A 19451-nucleotide genomic window follows, 5' to 3' on the forward strand; every position below is an offset into this window, starting at 1 on the left:
TGGGTCAGAATCTTCATGTAACAAGAGTCCTAGGTGACTTGTGCAAACTTAAGTTCAAAAAGCACCACTCTACTTCGTAACTCTCCATCTTAGCCTTCAAATGGTCTGATTTTTTTAAAAAAAGACATCCAAGGAAAAGAGTTCTCGTAGTCCCTACACTTAGGCAATTCTACCTGTGTTTATTTCATTCCAGTAAGGATTTTGAGGGTATTTTATTCTTAAATTCAGTGGCAATTCCGATCAACCACCTACATTAAGCTCACAAATGAAGGCTACCCCCACCTGTGGTCTTGAACCTTCCTTTCCTTCTGGAGAGATTCTCTGGAGGGCTTTCTGGTGGATGTGCTATAACCCTGCCCAGGTCCTTCCCGAGCATCTCCAGCGAGGGGCAGCGTACCATTCACATTGTCACCCACATAAAGGGCACGTCCTGAGTCTGCAAAGCACTGGATAATCATCCATTGCCCTTGGGAGTCCTCCTCTTCAGGGCTGGAAAACTCAACCGTCTTCCAGAACCAAGCAAGTAAACAGGAGCTGAGCTCAGGATCTCAGGGAGTGTTTGGAGTCCTGCCTGCCTAGCCTGAAGATAACCAAATCCAGACATCTTTGAAATGTGCGTTGACCTCCTGGAATTCTAAGAGATGTCTACTCACAGGCTGCCAGACAGAAACCCTTCGTCTACAAGTTTTAAAGGGATCAAATCTGAGTGCCTGGTTTCCTTTACAAAACCCCCAAGTGCACGCTGACTCCGGCTGGCTTTGCTAACAGGACCACCAAAGGAGGGTTTGGAGAGCATGCACTCTTGCTATGAGTGCATCTTCTCCAGGAACGAAGCCCTGCCAAGCGACTGGCACAGGTGGCTCATGGGCAAACTTCTGTCTGGGAGTTTTTACCACTGAGGAAGTTCTTGAAATCTGACCACTTTCAGGGCCCGTGGTTGCCGTGGAAGGAGACGCCGCACAGGTAGCCTGATCCCGCCGCCTCCTCGTGACCCGCAGGGCCTCCTGCTCGATCCCGTATCAGTTACACTCTGCTTCTCATTTCAGTCAAAGTGTCAACAATCTGGAATACTCCCCCATCCTCCTCACGATATTTTTAGAACAAACAAACAACTGACATATTTAGCTGAAATAAATCACCCCAAGAAACCCCAGTTTGGCTCATTTTTCGCTCCCACTTCAGCTATTAATCTCAACTCCGATTAGCATCCTGGAACCAGCACCTAAGCCGGAAACGACCAGGACAGGCCGACCTGAGAACATGTGTGGCATCACACTGCCCAGACTTGGGAGACCTCCTCCCATGCCTGAGTGTGACGTTTTCATGAAGGGAGCCCTTTCATTCAGTGCTATCCACAAAGCAGCAGTCAGGACGGTTTCCCGAGCACGGTCTGACCGGGTGGAACCAGGCGCTGACGGGGTGCAGAGCAGCAGGAGGCCGAGAACCTGCCCCCCCGCTCTGGTGAGCGATTCGGTGAGCAAGTGCCTTGGGCCCGGTGAGCCCTCTGCTATATAAACGTGCAAACAGGAAAAATTTGAAAAAAAGTTTTCCATTTAACTACCCCGGCTCTAACAAGAAATAATCTATTCTGTCTGAACCACAAAGCCATTGGTCGTCTCTAAAATCATGAGGGGGCGAACCAAGAGCAGATCTACTGACAGGCCGCTCCCCAAAAGCCATCTCTGCAGGATTTATTTCTGACTCAGCTGCCACGGCCTGGATCTCCCCACATTCCCACGTCTGAGGATGGGAGCTCAAGAAGAAAAGATGCACTGGGGGCCTTTTTCAGGGATAAAGGCAGATGCCAAAGAGTGGGGATCCTACAATCACCTAAACCTAGAAGGAAGAGGGCTCAGCCCGATGAGACACGGACTCTAAGGAAGCCATGAAGTTCTGTAATTTAGAAATGGCAGCCTCCACCCAAAGTCAAGAAGGGCGCCAGAAAGGAAGAGAGCAGCCGGGTGCTGCGAAGCTGGCCAGTTCTGTGGGACCAGAGGTGGATGAGGCATCCCGCCGGGATCCCAGGCCGAACGGAGCCATGGGTCCTTGCACAGAACCTGCTCCCATGAATCCTGGCCCGTTTTATCCACGTTCTCTCTTTACCTTCTCTGTGTTCTCACGTAGCACATCATGAGGTTTGGTACACACTTGGCGGAAAGGGGGCTCTCTAACCCTTCACTGGAGGGATGTTTAAAGGAGAGCAAGTCTGACCATCTGCAGGTGGGTGATGCATTCCCCACCAGCTGTTTTCGGCTCAGGATCCCACAAGAATGCTTAGGGGATAAATTTGAAGATTCTTTTCTTGCTCTCCTTTAGCTCTCAGGTGTTTTTGTTTTGTTTGTCATTAACTTAAAATGCAAAGACCACTACAAATGAACTGGCATTCAACTGTACTTGTACTACTTGAGGTTTTTTACAGTTGGCTGGGTAACTAGCTGGAGTTGTATATGACCCCTGAAATAAGTAGACATCATCATTTTATCATTTAGCGGAACTTGGCAGAGTGAAAGCGGAAACAGACACTAGATGAAACACAGGTAAACATGCTTAGCTATGAACTAAGGCCTCTAGGCTGCTCAGCAGGGTCGTCAGTGTACAAACACGTAGTAATGTTTGCAGCAAGCCAAGCTCTGGGTTAGGGGCTGGGGATCCAGAGATCTCCAGGAAACACCCCGCATGAATTCTGAAGACGATACTCCATACTTTGAATGGTGGGATGAGATATCTAGGAGAACCTGAGACATTGTAAATGAAAGCACTGAAATAAATAAACCTTCTGCATGCCACCATCAGGGATGGATTGCTCTGGGGTGGCTGCCCTGGCCTGGCTTCTCCCAGCAGCCAGGCCTTCAGACAAGCTCTCTTCCCAGGAGGACAGGGAGACAGGCGTGCAAAACTGGAACTCTGTATCCACTAAGTACTCTACTTTGTCTCTATGATTTTGACTACTCTGGGAACCTCATCTAAGAGTAATCATACAGTATTTGTCCTTTTGTGGATGGCTTGTTTCTCTAGCATAATGTCCTCAAGGTTCATCTGTGTTGCAGCATGTCAGAATTTCCTTCTTTCTTTCTTTTTTTTCTTGTTTTTAGAATTTCCTTCTTTTTTAAAAGCTGAATAACATTCTGTTTTATGTATGGACCAGATTTTGCTTATCCATTCATCCGTCCACGGACACTTGGGTGATTTCTACCTTTTGGATATTATGAATACTGCTATTATGAACATGAGTGTACAACCTCTGTTCAAATTCCTTCTTTCAATTCTATTGAGGATTTACCCAGAAGTGGAATTGCTGGATCATATAGTAATCTATTTTTATTTTTTTGAGGAACGGCCACACTGTTTTCCAAAGCAGCTGCACCATTATACATTCCCACCAGCAGAGCACAAGGGTTCCGGCTTCACCACATCCTCTCCAGCACCTGTTAGTATCTGGGTTTTTTTTTTTTTTTTTTTAAATAATAGTCACCCTAATGGTATCTCATTGTGGTTTTGATTTGCATTTCCCTAATGATTGGTGATGCTAAGAATATTTTCATGTGCTTATTGGCCATTTGAACATCTACTTTGTAGAAATGTCTATTTAAGTCCTTTGTCCACTTTTTATTCAAGTTCTTTTACTGTTGTTGTCGTGGAAAGTTGATTTTAAATAAGCTACTGTACCACTGAATCCACTCCACTTTGTTCTGTGGTGTCTTTTAGGCTGTCACCCACTCTCCTTTGCCCAAAGATCCCCTCCCCAGCTTGTATCTGAGGGACAGGCATCCCTGGGTTGGTTACCTTGCACTCATCCCTCCCAGACATCCTTCAGGTTTCCAATGGATCATTTCTCTAGTTTAATAAGATGAACAGCCTCTTTCCTTGTGGTCCAACTTTCTGTCAAATGCAAATTTAATAGGCATGTTCATTACTCCATCACTCAGCTCAGACATAAAAATAGCCCATAACACCTGGCCTCTCAGTAATCACTACATCAAAACATTACTCAATATGATATTTCAACTTAAACTGAGTTTCTCTGAGACTATGTGTGTTAAGTGAGACAGACTGAGAAAAAGGCACACTCTTACTTGCCAAGTAATGTTTTTTTTAAACCAGGTATATATACTCCACTCAAGAAAAGAATGATCCTCATCAAGTTTTCTGGTTTATTGAAGAGATTAACAGAGGGTATAGGATAAAAATCCTGTTCATCTGGATTGTTAGCTTGAAGAGAGCATAAATTGCCTTTCTCTTGTCCATGGCGGCATGCCCAACACCTCACATGGCAACTGGAATGTGGGAAGAACGCAATGCTTTGAAGGCACAGAGCACAGATGCCAAGGCCAGGCTGCCTGGGTTCAAAGCATGACTCTGCCACTTACTAGGTACACAACTGGACAAATCACTAAACCTCCCTATGCCTTAGTTTCCTTATCTGTAAAATGGGGATGATAATACTACCAACCTTTGATGGTTTCATGATGATTAAATTAGTTTAAAATATGTGAAGTGCTGATAGGAGTTGCCTGTCACAAAGCAGTGCATAAATGCTAGTGGTTATTATTGCTAAATGAGTGAACAAATGGATGAATGAATGAATGAATGAACGTTATATATGTTCATTTCTTTCCATACAGTTAGTTCCTGTTGATGTAAAAAGCAGCACGATTGTCTGAAAAAATCTGTTTCCACTGGTACGAGAATAGAAGACCACATACAGAAGAAAAGATTGTTTTCCAATCTGGTGACTTGAGGATTTGTTTCAACACCTGATATATCAAAGTCATGGATCAGAAAACACCATAATGATCCCACTTCTATTTTTATCTTTGAGAGGTTTCAAAATTTACTTTTTGTGCTTTGTGGTAACATTTGATGGTTTCTTAAGTGTGTTGTTCATTTGATGACCTCTCTGAGAGCCAGAGAATAAGTGCCTGTATGTGTTCTACTTAAGTAGGAAAGAGTAAAGTTCAAATCAACTAAAAATCTGTAATTAGGAAAGTTGTACAACCACAATTTGTCTCAGGGCAAGAAAATACACCCTGGTGTGGCTGCCCTTAGCAGCCATTGGAAGGCTTGCTGAATTAGAATAAAATATCTCAGTTATACTAATGTTCTCAAATGTGCCACCATTGGTATGATACTATCTGGTATATTTTCCAGAGAGAAAAGTAACAAACTGTCAGTTCTCATTGCGATATTTTATCTAAAAATGAATAATCCCATGGCAGAAACACGAAGTCTGTGAGGGCCTGACCAAGCCCTGGCCACGCTGTCTTTAGGAGAAACAATTGTTCCCAACATCACCTGGCATCTACTTCTACATTCTTGGGCCAGTGAGGAAAATTACTAAGTAAAATACATTAATCAATTAGGAAATTTTTGCAAAGCTCTATTTTAAAAGAAGAACGATCGAGGCTGTTATACCAAGTACAAGAGATAGCGAATCTATCAGAATCTGTGAACACTGTTCAATATAAAAATGTGTACTTTGTTAAATTTTGTTTTGGAAAAAACTTACAGTGTGTTAGAGACATTTAATACATAATCAGCAAATACTAATTTTTCATCCTTTTGTTTAGGCATTTAATAGTTAAAGGGTTTAAAAAAACAAGTTTTCAACAGAAGAAAAAGGCAGTATTAGAGGAACAAAAAAAGACAAGACACATACAGAAATGTCAAACATACATTCAACCATCATTAACTATATTAAATGTGAATGGACCAAACACTTGACACAAAAGGCAGAACTTATCAGACTAAACAAAAAAAGCAAGATCCAATGACATGCCAGCTATAGGAGAAGGAATACTGGAAGAAATAATGGCTGAGAATTTTCTAGAAATGATAAACAATACAAACAAGACCAATCCACAGTTTTAAAAAGTCCCAAGCAGGATCTACTCTTAGCTGTATCACAGTGAAAATGCCAAGCATCAGCAAGAATGGCAATGAAAGCAGCCAGAGAGAAAAGACAGATGACATTAAAATGAACTAAAATTAAACCAACGGTTGACTTCTCAACAACGACAAAAGGAGCAAGATCACTGTGCTGTGAGGAAATGTGAGCCTAGAATCATAGATCTAGCTTGAAAATCTCTTTTGAGAGAAAGGCCAAATACAATTTTAGACACAGGTTGAGAAAGTTTGCCAACAACAGACCCTCACTAAAATTTCTAGGGTAATCACTAAACAACAACAACCAAAATAGAATGTTTCTTTTCCAAATTAGTAAAGGAAAAATATGTAATAAAAACATAATTATTTAAAATAGGAAAGGAGAGGATAAGATATGAAAAAAGAGCAGGACAAATAGAAAACACAAATGAAGTGGGAGACACTAATACAAATATGTCACTATTTACAATAAATGGAAATGAACGAAATGTTCCAGATCGACTGTCAGCCTGAGTTAAAAAAAAAAAAAGCTATATTTAATGAATACAAGAGTGCATCTAAAATATAAGAATATAAAAAGTTCAAAGAATGGAAAAAGATATTCCAAGCACACACACACACAGTATGTGTGTATACATGTATATGCCCACATATACATGGCTATTTGTATGTGTAGGTATGTGTCCATCATACAAAATAGACTTTCAGGCAAAATGAATTACGCAACTACTTACATATTGATAAAAGGTTGAATTTACTAGGAAGACATAGCAATTCTAAATTTAAATGCACCTAATAGCACAGCTTTTAAAATATATAAAGCAAAAATTGCTTTAACTATGTGGTAAAACAGGACAATCAATCTACCCATCAGAGGTAGTTTCAATATACCTCTGCTCAGAAACTGATAGATTAAGCAGAAAAAAAAATAATAAGAAGAAAAAAAAGATCTGAAAAGCACAGTTGATAGCTTAACGTAATAAAATATAAAAAAATTTACCCCCAAATGCAGGAAACATTCTTTTTAAGCACACGTGAAATATTTATAAGTAGTGACCACATGCTGGGCCATAAAACAAGTCTCAACAAATTTCAAACTTATATTGATTATAGTCTCTGAACACAATTCAATGAAGTTAAAAGCCCATTGACAAAAGATAAGTTAAAAAAAACCCATATATTTTTAAATTATAAAATACAGTTCTAAAATAATTAATTCATCAAAAAATAATAATGGAAATTTTAAAATATTTAGAACTAAACAATAACAAAAATTTCACATATTGAAACTTGTGGTTTATAGTTAAAGCAGTACATAGCGGAATATTTTATCTTAAATGCTTATGTCAGAAAATAAGAAAGGCAAAATACTAATGAACTAAACATCCAACTTAAAAAATTAAGAAGGAAAACCAACTAAAACAAAACAGAACAAACTCTAAGAAAATAGGAGAAAAGAAATAATAGAAGGACAGAAATTCATAAAAGAGAAAGTAAATATACGGTTGAGATGATAAAAAAAACTAAAGGTTCTTTGAAAAGATCAATGTTTCAGACAGTTTTCTGGCAAGACTGTTCAAGAAAAAAAAGACACATTAAACAGCATGAGGAATGAAAAAGACTTAACCACAGATGCTGTATGACAATAAATAATTTAAAAACATTATAAACTATGGCAATAAAATTTAGAACTTAGATTAAATGGGCAAATTCTTAAAATATATATAGTATATTAAACATAGCTTAATAAAATAAGAAGTAGAAAAACCTGAATACCCTATAATCATTTTTAAAAAGCATCAGAAGTCCTTCCATGGAAAAAAGACCAGTCCCAGATGGTTTTATGGGCAAATTCTACCCAAACTTATTATTCTAGGAACAAATAATTCAAATCTTACACAAAGATTCCAAAACACACAAAAAAGAACTACTCCAACTCATTTTATGAGGCCGGCCTAACCTTGATGCCAAAACCTGACAAGGATATAATGAGAAAGGAAGATTACAAGTTATTTCACACATGAACATAAATGTAAATGTTCTTTAAAAAACTAGTAAATTGAATCCATTAAAAAACTAATAGATCATGATCATGTTGGGCTTATTCCAAGAATGCAAGGTTAATTTAACATTTAAAAATATCAATTAATATAACATTCACAGATTAAAGGAGTAAAATCATATAATCATCTCAATAAATACTGAAAAAGCATTTGATAAAATTCAATATCAATTCATGATGAAAAAAAAAACTCTTAGCAAGCCTTCTCGGAAGAAGGAAATTTCCCTAAACTCTTAAATAGAGGTTTAAATAGAAAAGCATGGAATTTTTTTCAGGTAACTAGGAATAAACCTAGTAAACATCAGCAAAACCTTTATAAAGAAAATTATAAAGCTTCATTTAAAAAGTATTTTCTAAAGGCCTAAATAATTAGAGATATCTAATTTTCCCCAAACTAAACTATTAGATTAAATGTAATTCCAATCAAAATCTCAATAGGTGTTTTCGGTGGAACGTGAAAAGCCAATATGAAAATTTATATGAAGGCTCAAAGGCCTGAGGGCAGCCAGGATATCCCTGAGGAGCAAGTTACAGGGGTGGACTGACCTCATGTATAATAAAGTTGTAAGAATGACGACAGAGCAGCAATCACACAGAGATGGGCACCCTGAACCAATGGAACCAAGTGGAAAGCTCACAAGCAGCTCCTCACACAGATGGACATTTGGTTTAAGACAAAAGTGGCCCTGGGGAGAAACCGCAAAAGGAATCTTTTCAATACATGTTGCTGGACAATTGGGTATCCACACGGGAAAAAATTACCCAGGATCCCTTACACCTCACATACATAAAACAGTCAATTCCAGATGGACTCCTAGCTTCAAGGATGAAAGATAACATGAGAGAGCTTGAGAAGATAACTTAGGAAAGTTCTCTTAAACTAGACAGAGAAGTACTATCCATGGATATGATTGATACATTCAACTATACTTTAAAATTAAGAACTTCTGTTCATCAAAAGATACCATTAAGAGAAAGTAAATCCCAATCGCCCAATTCAGCACACCACTATTGGGATTGACATGTATACACTGATGTGTATAAAATTGATGACTAATAAGAACCTGCAGTATAAACAAACAAACAAAACAACTAATACTAAACTTTCATTGGGTTATTTGTATGGAAATATGTTAATATAAATGTTTCAGACATTACATGAAATTTCTAAAAATCTTATATGTTCTGGTATAATGTTATAAGTCATAATCCTAGTTATTACTTTAAAATGTATATCTCAGAAATTAAAAAAAAAAAAAAAAAAATTCATTAAGACCTGTTTGTGGCCTAACGTGTGGTCTATGCTGGGGAATGTTGTGTGCATTTGAGAGGAATGTGTGTTTTGTTGCTTTTGGGTGGAATGTTCTGTATTAATCTTTTGTATCCATCTGGTCTAATGTGTTGTTTAATGCTGATGTTTTCTTGTTGATTTTCTATCCAGATGATCTGTCCATTGATGAAAGTGGGGTATTAAAATCCCCTAATATTAAAAAAAAAAAAAAAAAAAAAAAAAAAAAGAGAAAGTAAAGACAAGACACAGATTGGGAGAAGATTTTTACAACACATATAACCAACAAAAGCATTTTTAATCATAACATAAAGAAATCTTACAAATTAGTATGAAATGGACAACCCGAACAGAAAAGAAGAAAGACTTCTATATGTGCTTCATAAAAGAGAGAAGCTAAATGACCAATAGACAAATGAAAAAGGTGTTCAACCTCATTAATAATGAGGACATGCAACTTAAACTCACAGTGTGATACCATTAACCAGCAACCAACAAGTCTGAGGGCACCAAGTGTTGGTGTCTGGAGTTGCGTGGGCCCGTGGGCACTGCTGTTGGAGATGTAAACGGACACAACCACTATGGAAAACAGTTTGGAATTATTTGGTAAAACTGAAGATACACGCATCCTATGACTCAACAATTCCGCTCCTAGGTGTCTACCTGACGACATGCTTGCACATGGGCACCAGGAGAACTGTGCAAGGATATTTACAGCAGCGTCGTTCGTGTAACAGCTGAAAACTGAAAACAACCCACATATCCGCTTACGGTAAGCTAGAAAAAGAAATCTTGGTATATTTATACAATAAAGTACTATTCGTCAGTATAAATGAATAAATTGCCGTTGTATGCAAGAAGGATGACCCTCAGGAACACAATGTTAAGCAATGAAGGCGAGTGGTGTAAGGAGATCATTAAAAAATTTTTTAGAGTTCAGGATGGTGGTTAACCTGTGTGGGGAGAGGTCAGGGAATAGGACAGCAGGAGTGCACAGGAAATTCACAGGCAACATTAATGTTCTTTTTCTTAAGTTAAGAAGTGGGTATACATAGGTTAGTTGTATTATTATTTTAAATAGATTTAATAAATAGTCTTTTGCTTCTACTCAATATTTAATCATTTTAAAGGATTCTGAAATATTACATTTGAAGACACTGCATCAGTAGTAATAATATTAATATGAATGCCTCTCAATTACTGAGTGATCACCATGTATGAATGCCTTCAATGCACTGGCCAGGACAGCTCACTGCCCCCTGGGGGAGCAGCTGGTCTCTCCAGGCTTACCTGTCCTTACTGTCACCATGAAGTGATAAAAGATGGTGCTTAAGTATCTTGAATAAGTTTAACGGAGACCAAAAAGCTCTGTAATTCTCCGCATCAGGCTAAGAGGCTAGTGAAATCACTTCTTGGTTCAACAGTCGGACAGGACTGACCCTAGCAGAGGGAAGGGGCCGAGGGAATATCCACTACATACTCATAGTCTGTGGTAGGTTACGGCTGCTGGGACACGAGAGACACGAGGACATCCCAGGCTTCCGAGAGTCTGCAGCTCTGCTGGAGACAAGCTTGTCACAAACATACGGATAATGCTACATGGCAGCTGGGACAGGTGCCCACGTAATCTTGTTTAGGTTGGTGTTGAAATGTTTTAGCCAGGTTGGGAAGAAACCATGGGATCCACTGACTATATCTGGCCCCAACTTTTAATAAAGTATTCTTGGGAGGAAGAAGTTTCCCATCACAAAGGAAGAAATACAAATATTTAAAAAGCAAGCAAGTCATCAGAGGCTCTCAGCCCTGCTGCCATATGCTTTGCTTTTTTGAGCTTACAGCTTAACATTAAAATAACAGGCTCGCATTCCTCAAATACCTCTACTGCTGTTCCTTACTTCTACTACTTGAAAAGGCTGTCAGCTGCTGTCACTTGGAGGCATTACCATATTAGCCACCACTGTTTACTGCTTACTGTGTGGTGTGGCTGTTAGTTTAATAAGCCTCCTCTCCTCTCAGATGACACCCCAGGCTGTCTACGCAAGAGCCACATGCTGGAGTCTAACATCTAACAAACATCCAATGAAGGTGCTGGGCTTAGGAGGCAGGGGCAGCCACTTTATAAGAGTATTGATGAGAGAAACTGAATTCAGTTGCATCAGGCTCTACTTTACTGAGGGGTAAAGGGCCGAGTATTTTTGAAAGTGCTTTAACCACTTGACGGTTCCACGGGCTAACCAGCTTTGGATAAAATCCAGAAATGTACTCCGTGTGCATTTTGAGATGTACTCCGTGAGCAAGCGGCAAAGCTCTTTAATTCACTCTGCATGAATAGCTGAACCTACAAGAGAAATCTCTAGTCAGAGGTTTCCTGGATTATAATGAGAATTTTCTCGATGGGGAGAAGAGAAGTGCCCTTTTCACTTGAAGACAAAGAAATGTTTGTAATGGAAATGTGTGAACCAATTTTCCGAGGGGAGTTTGCTGAAACGCACTGATTAAAACCACAGTGAGGTGATGAGGCAGAGAAATAAAGCCAAGGCCGATCCACTTAAAAATTTGCATTATTTCTGGAAGTGGAGAGAGCCTGCCTTCCCTTCTCTCCCTGCCCCAGGCCGCCCCCGCCTACTGCTGACCCCGCCACTTAGACAATGAGAACCTGCCAGCCTGCAGGACTGTTTACTGTTTCTGGCCACTGTGTACTGGTTACTAGGCTACTCCACTGAGGATAGAATGAGTAGCCCAAAAGACAATGTCCTTCTCAACAAAGCCTAATCAACAGGCCCGGATTCAGGGATTCAGAGGGAAGAGGTGAATAAGCAGACAATTCCAGCACATGGCAGTTTGTAATGACAATTCTTAGGTTACGAACAAATACTGCTGATTGATTTAAGGAATTCCATTTCCTAGAGAATAAACCTAAGACACAAAGAGGTCAGGTATCCAGATCAAAGTTGCCTAAAATATAGTAATCACCTGGAACTAATGGGAGTCCTTTATGTAATGTGGGACAAACAAGCTATAAAGCAATGTTTCCCAAATTTCAGTCATTGAAGTTCGTTCAACATAGCTTTTGCCATATCCATGTATATTAATATTTCCCTTTAAATTCACTTTAAAACAACTCATTTAAAAATTCTTAGTCTCCCTCTGAGCAATAATTTCTATGAAATCACACTTTGATAGGCAGCTGTATTTTCTCTAATGTACGTTTAAAAATGCATAACTACTAAAATAAAAATGTTCATCTGTAATGCATTTAAAATCATCTTGTATGCCTCAAAGGTACACATTGGGAAAGAATGGATAAAGTATTTCAACTCAGGTTGACCTGACAGACTACGTTTGTTTCTAAATATCATGAAAAAACAAGAGTAAAGGGGATTCTGTACTATTTACCACCAGGATGTGCATGAAGGACTTAGATAGATTGGGAGAAGAAGTAAATTCAATACCTTCTGTATAAGGAAAAAACAAGTCCAGTATAACTTACATAAAATTTTCTGGATATTCACTCAGGGCCATGTCAATGATATTCAGAGCATCATGGTAATGCTTTTGTGCTGACAACAGGAGGGCAAGGAGGTGCAGGGAGTTGGCATCATCGCCTTGAAGTTGAAGAGCTTGGCGGACATACCCCAGAGCCTCTGGTATCTGGTTTAAAACAAAACCAGAAAGAATTTTTACACACACACACACACACACACACACACACACACAGCCACCATTTCAGTATCTGATTCTCTGTAAATATCAGGAGTTGTTTCACCATGCGCCACACTCAGATTTTAAGCCATCTTCATGGCAGCCCCAGGATATTAACCACAAACACAAAAACAGAGGTCCCCTTCAAGCAACAGTATGACTAATGAAGTGATACAAGAGACTCTGTTTCTCAGTATAACTGCCAATACCAAATCGCTTACTTCTCCCTAAATAATTTGTCTCTTTTTCCACAAAACTGATTTACTTTCGATTATGCCCAAGATAATTTCACTCTAAATGGAGACACATAACAAACTGCCAGCAGTTTTTATTGGAATGAAACTGACTTAGCTGAACTGTTCTGATTTTTTAAGTAGTACTGAAATTAAAGTGCTTGATAAGTTTCGGAACCTTGTTTCCAAAGGATCAGACACCTGTGATTCTTTTCAAGTCCCTTTGTCCTGCATCTCCGTTAGACATCAAGGAACCATGCAAACAAACTAACCAACCCCACACCTTTCCAAACTACAATCCAAAGGAACTCCACCCAAGAAACAAACTGCAATGCCACATACAGAGCAGGTGTATCCAAATTTAAGTAGGACCAGATACAACCCTAACCTTCAAAATCCAACAGCTCTTCAAGACTTTCTTCAAAATCATCCAAGCACAAGCGTGGATAAAATGCATACATACTGTGTATCTGAACACCCGAGATTCTGTGCAGGTTTAACAGTACCTAGGGAGAATTAGAACCTGAAGCTGGATTTCGAAACAGGCTCAAGACTGAGGCATTCTTACACAGTCGCCCCAGGGACTCCTTTCTGTCTCCCCTCCAACTCCGGGCCCTGGCTGGACCTCTTCTCAGCTCTCCTGCTTCTTCCCAAACCCTCAGTAACCTCACTCCTTAGTAGGAAACCATGACTTCTGTCTTTACCAAATCTATTTGTTTTCCTCTCCGAAATACCATTTTTGATGGATGTAAGTTAAAAATGCTGGTTACAGAGGCTTTCTGTTTTGAGCCGTAGAATCACAGCTTATCACAGTGGGAAGAGATCATCCGGCCCTACACGCCACTTCATGAAGGCTGCTGCTGCACCCAGAAGGTTCCATCTACTGCTCCCCTCCCCAGGGGGGACAGCCTGCTGTGTGAACAGCACTGGTATTCTGGGAGGGTCAAAAGGCAGGTACACTCATGATATCCGTTTTTAGGGATGACTAGCGTAATCAGGGAAAAACCGATACAGGGTGCAAAGTGAGGTCCTTAAGGGCTAGGCTGACTTGAAGGAATTCAAAGCTGGTTCCTTCATTCAATGAGTATTAGTGAGGGCCTACCACGTGTCAGGCAGTGTCCCCGCTGCCAGGGCAAAGCAATGATGACAGACGTGGGTTCCTGCCCTCAGGGAACCTAAGGTCTAGTGAGAAAGATACTGAACAAGAGAGCTGCGCAAGAGGAAGGAGAGGAGCGGCCTGCTATGGGAAGGGAGCTTCAAGGAGGAGGCGAGCGGAGCTCCTGGAGGAGGAGAGAGACCGGACGGTCGGTCACCAGCCCACAGCTGTCTCCGCAGCAGCTCGTGATCAGGCCAGCTGTGAGCCACACAATGCCAGGTGAGAGGACCTTTACAGACGAGCTCTCTTGGTTTCCTTGCTCCCCAGGTCGCCAAGGGGAGCCACTTCTCGGCACCATTCCCTGGCCTCCGGGAAGTCAGATACATGCGGACAGCCCAGGCCTGCCAGGGGAATGGCATGTCTGGGGAACTGACCTTCGATTCACCCTCCAGTCGGCACTTAGGAATATGCTGGGGTTACCACCAGTGTCTTGCACGTGGTGGGCAGGCAGACCTGGGGCCAGAGTCTCCAGAACAGCTGGGAGGGGACGGGAGGGTATGAGAATGGCAAAGGCAGCTTCTGGAAGCTACCGCTGGGAAGATGAAGACCAACAAAGCTTGCCCCTCCAGCAAGGAGAATACTGTCGAGTCTCCTATTTCGAGGAGCCACTGTGTGTAATTGTTCATATCTTCTACATATTTGAAAGGAACTGGTCTCTTTTGTCTACACTCGCTGGCATCTTCCTGTCAATCACCGATACCCTTATGACAACCAGGCCCCAGCAGTGGCTAAATCCCCACCATGCAGCTCACCACTGGGCTCTGTTAGCAAGGGACAAAGGCTCTCTGAGGACTCCTCGGTCAGGGTATACACCATGGGCTGCATCCCCTGTTGCCATCCGACCCCAGGTGGGGCCCTCCAGATGTGTGGATTTAATCTCCAAAAGCAGAGCCTGCCTGCCTTGTGTCTTCACAGCTGATGCTCCAATTGACCGAAACACCAGGGTCTCCGCTGTGAGGAGGCAGCGTCCTCTGAGGAGAGTCCCTGGCTCCAGGTCAGCCTCAGGTGAAGGAAAGCAGGTCAGCTACTCCCTCAAATTGTATCAAGACAGAACAGGCACCAAGTGTGGGAACATTGGAGAACTGACCTGTCTGGAGATGGCAAGCTGCAGAGCCAGGTAGAAAGCTGCTTGGTGATCTGTAGGTGACAGGCTGTGGGCCCTGAAAAAGTATTTGCGGCTATTAGTACATGAGAGAGGCCATTTTTATTTTCCATGTCAAACAAGTATTCCCATTTGTATTTTTATTTATACCAAGGCCCCCTATTTTTTTTCAATTAATTTTTATTGGAGTATAGTTGATTTACAATGTGTTAGTTTCTGCTGTACAGCAAAGTGAATCAGTTATACTTATGTCTACTCTTTTTTAGATTCTTTTCGCATATAGGTCATTACAGAGTATCGAGTAGAGTTCCCTGTGCTATACAGTAGGTTCTTATTAATTATTTTACCAAGGCCCCATATTTAATTTAACTATTTAATGTTTCATTTAAACCCTTCTCCTCTGTCCACGAACAAATGGCATGCATGTTTCCTCCTGCCACTGTACATGGGAATGACACAGGAACACGTTTCTGTTTTGTTTAGCATCTGAAATGGCAGCCAATGGGCCTTGACTTTGAGAAGGAGCCTGGGGTTGAAGAATCCACAGGCCCCGAGGTCTGACCTCCCCAGCAGACGCCTCCCTTGGGCTGAGCAGGAGAGGTCCACGCGTCACGCTGGGACACGGTGAGCCTGTGAGCATACTTGGCAAGGCGACGGCTGCTTTGGTTAAGTTTTGGCTTGGTCTTAATGCTACTTTATCCAAATTTCTGGATTTCAGAGAAACCATATGAAAATCAAAGGCCCGGCTTTGCTTGTAAAATGAGGTTTTGGTTTTTTGATGAACTATAGAGAGAAATGGAGGATATTCATTCAGTCTTTTGAAGCTTCTACTAAGTTCCATGCAGTTTAACTAATTACATGCAACCATGACATGTAAGACTTTGTGGCCGGACACCAGACTTAGTCTATCAACTGGCTTTTGACATCAATGGGAAGAGGCTATGCTGGCCTCCTACTTGATGGCAGACATGTCGTTCTTGCTTTTATGTGGAAGTCAACTGTATCTTACCACAAGCAACTCAAAATGTGACTGTATATGAGACATAATTCTGTGTTTAACAGTCTGGTGGGAAGACAAAAACAAACTTTTACTTTCTTTCAAAGGCACTATGGAGCCGACTAATTACAAATGGTGGGGCCCAGATAGTAAACAAACCCTCAGGCTGTTCTGTCAACATTCTGTGATTAAGGGAGGATCTTCTACCAGCAGAGAGCAAATTCAAGATGAAAAAGAAAGCCAAATCATTATGGAGTCAATTGTGGCAAACATGCCAAGGATGGATTTCTACAGTAATAAGGCCTTTTTAATGGAACTGTCTGTTTGCTGTGGGCAAAAAGGCTAAAGTCTTCTGAGTGTTTGCAATCCAGAAAATATGTGAAGTCCAACAATCTGGGGCATTATTCAAGCAAATATGGTAGCTCATGTGTGGGACTGGGGGAACTAGGGGGTGGGGGGTGTCCTCTGTCCTTTTTTTAACCTTAAGAGCAAAACTCCCGTCCCTGGGGAATCTTCACTAGTAAGCTTGCCTCCAGACACGGCCTTAGGACTCTTCTCACTTTAGTCTAAGAGGCCGAGGCTGAGGATTTGCCTGTGTTGCCCTTTGAGATGTCTTATTTCTAGCCGAGGCCTACTCAGCATGCCCCAGTTTTTACTACTTGACAGGCATTGGTTTTTCCATGAATTTGTACATCAAAGAATATTTCTCTTTGGTGTTCATAAAAAGTGAGATTGGAATGTCATGGTTTCTGTCTCTCCCAATTATTCAGGGAAAATGAATACAAAATGGATTATGAAGAGACTTTGAATTTAGCATTATTTATTTTATCTCATCTTCTTTCACAATTAAACCAGCTTTCTACAACCCTCAAAAAGAATTCCACAGAGCTATAATTTTCTCAGCACAGTTTAGATTTTTTACAAATGAAGTTAAATCAAATCACGGTTGTTTCTACCCAATACCAACCAAGTGAAAAGCTGACAATGGTCTGGTGAACTCAGGGGGCAGATAAGAATAGTTCTAACCAAAGGCCCTACCTTAGCCTCTTCAAATGATTATTAACTGTTAGCCACAGCACTAAGAAACAAACAGAAGTGCTAGAAATCGTGGCATCACTGGGGTACATTAGGACAACATCGGAAGAATCGTCAACTTGGCTAATAATGAATATCCAACAGCCAAATTTCTAATGAGGCACAACTTAAACATACACATTTTAAAAAAACCTTATTTCAATAATTTGGGGGCTTCCCTGGTGGCGCAGTGGTTGAGAATCTGCCTGCCAATGCAGGGGACACGGGTTCGAGCCCTGGTCTGGGAAGATCCCACGTGCCGCGGAGCAATTAGGCCCGTGAGCCACAACTGCTGAGCCTGCACATCTGGAGCCTGTGCTCCGCAACAAGAGAGGCCGCGATAGTGAGAGGCCCACGCACCGCGATGAAGAGTGGCCCCCGCTTGCCGCAACTAGAGAAAGCCCTTGCACAGAAACGAAGACCCAACACAGCCAAAACTAACTAACTAACTAACTAAATAAATTAATTAAAAAAAAATAATTTGGCTAATACGTTAAACTGGCCACTTTAGCCTATGAAAGAAAAAAGGAAACATGGAGATGCTCAAATAAACTAGAAAAAGTGCAAGACGTTCATCTCAGGTAGACTCCAGAAAACGTGCTCCAGTTGTGCAGGACAACTTCAGCAGCTAGGCTTCCTGCGACAACACCACATTTGTATGCCCACAGAAAATGTGCTTGACAGAAATCATCAAGCAATGCAGGTGAGAGGAAGGACATTAGTGATCTTGAAAACTGCAAGCCTGCTGGACTCTGTACATGAATTTAGAGCAGTGCTATGAATCCCATTCCCATGCTGTGAGCACCTGGTGAGGCTGCCAAGAGAAAATCAGAGACCTAAAAAATGTCACTACAGGGATGCTCACAAAGTGCTTCCCTTGTCAAAGCACCTCCATACCCATTAATTCCATTTTTATTCCATAGGAAAAGAAAGAATTGCAAGACACCGGCCCACTGAGGGCACCCATCTATCCACCCATCCACCCATCCATCCATCTACCCCTTCATCTATCCATCCATCCATACATCCAACCATCCAACCACCCACTCATCCATCCACCACCCACCCATCCATCCATCCACCCCTTCATCTATCCATCCATCCATACATCCAACCATCCAACCACCCACTCATCCATCCACCACCCACCCATCCATCCATCCACCCCTTCATCTATCCATCCATCCATACATCCAACCATCCAACCACCCACTCATCCATCCACCACCCACCCATCCATCCATCCACCCATCCACCCATCCACCCACCCGCCCATCCATCCATCCATCCATCCACCCATCCATCTATGCATCCATCCAAACATCCATCCATCCATCCATCCATCCACTCACCCATCCATCCATCCATCCATCCATCCATCCATCCATCCATCCATCCATCCACTCACCCATCCATCCACATTATGCAGTACCTACTGTGATGCCAGGCCCTGTGCTAACTTTTAGGGAGCTTGGAGATGAATAATACAAGTGCCTTTCCTTGAGGAGCTCCCCCCGACACCCCAGAGGGGGAGACCTAAATGATCATTACAGTGCAGTAGGAGCAGCGCCCTGAGAAGGGTATGCCAGACTGCTACTGGAGTGCATGGGATGGACCTCCCAGATCACCTGGCTAAAACTTAGACTGCCCTGAGGTCCACCCCATCGTTCTCCTAGACTCTGGCTCCAACATCCTCTGGAGCTGAACCAAGAATACAGAGACAGCTGATCAATTTTGACCCTGGTCCATTAAGACATGTACCTTGTAACAATAATAACTACAATTTATGAAGCATCTACTATTAAGCATCTTGTTTGAGAACATCAAGCAAAAGAGGTAAAGCCAGAAGTGAAATTCCGAGGCCTGGTCTCTCCACCATATCACCCTGCTGCCTTATTTAGCCAATTCTCCTTGAAGTCCCCTTCAATACTGATTACAGTAGACATGGGATTAG

At 41.5% G+C, this 19451-nt stretch overlaps 1 protein-coding gene across 3 annotated transcripts in view; it reads right to left on the minus strand.

The window, feature by feature from the left end:
* Positions 1–19451, minus strand: part of TTC7B (tetratricopeptide repeat domain 7B) — a 237217-nt gene that overhangs the window by 72792 nt on the left and 144974 nt on the right. For all 3 annotated transcript variants that reach the window (XM_061181165.1, XM_061181166.1, XM_061181168.1), the window contains 2 exons: positions 15412–15484; positions 12724–12884 (listed from right to left, as the gene is read on the minus strand). In XM_061181165.1, the coding sequence (XP_061037148.1) occupies positions 12724–12884; positions 15412–15484 (234 nt within the window). The remainder of the gene's footprint in view (positions 1–12723; positions 12885–15411; positions 15485–19451) is intronic.

This window comes from Eubalaena glacialis, chromosome 2 (assembly GCF_028564815.1).
Source record: "Eubalaena glacialis isolate mEubGla1 chromosome 2, mEubGla1.1.hap2.+ XY, whole genome shotgun sequence".
Classification (NCBI taxonomy): Eukaryota; Metazoa; Chordata; class Mammalia; order Artiodactyla; family Balaenidae; genus Eubalaena; species Eubalaena glacialis.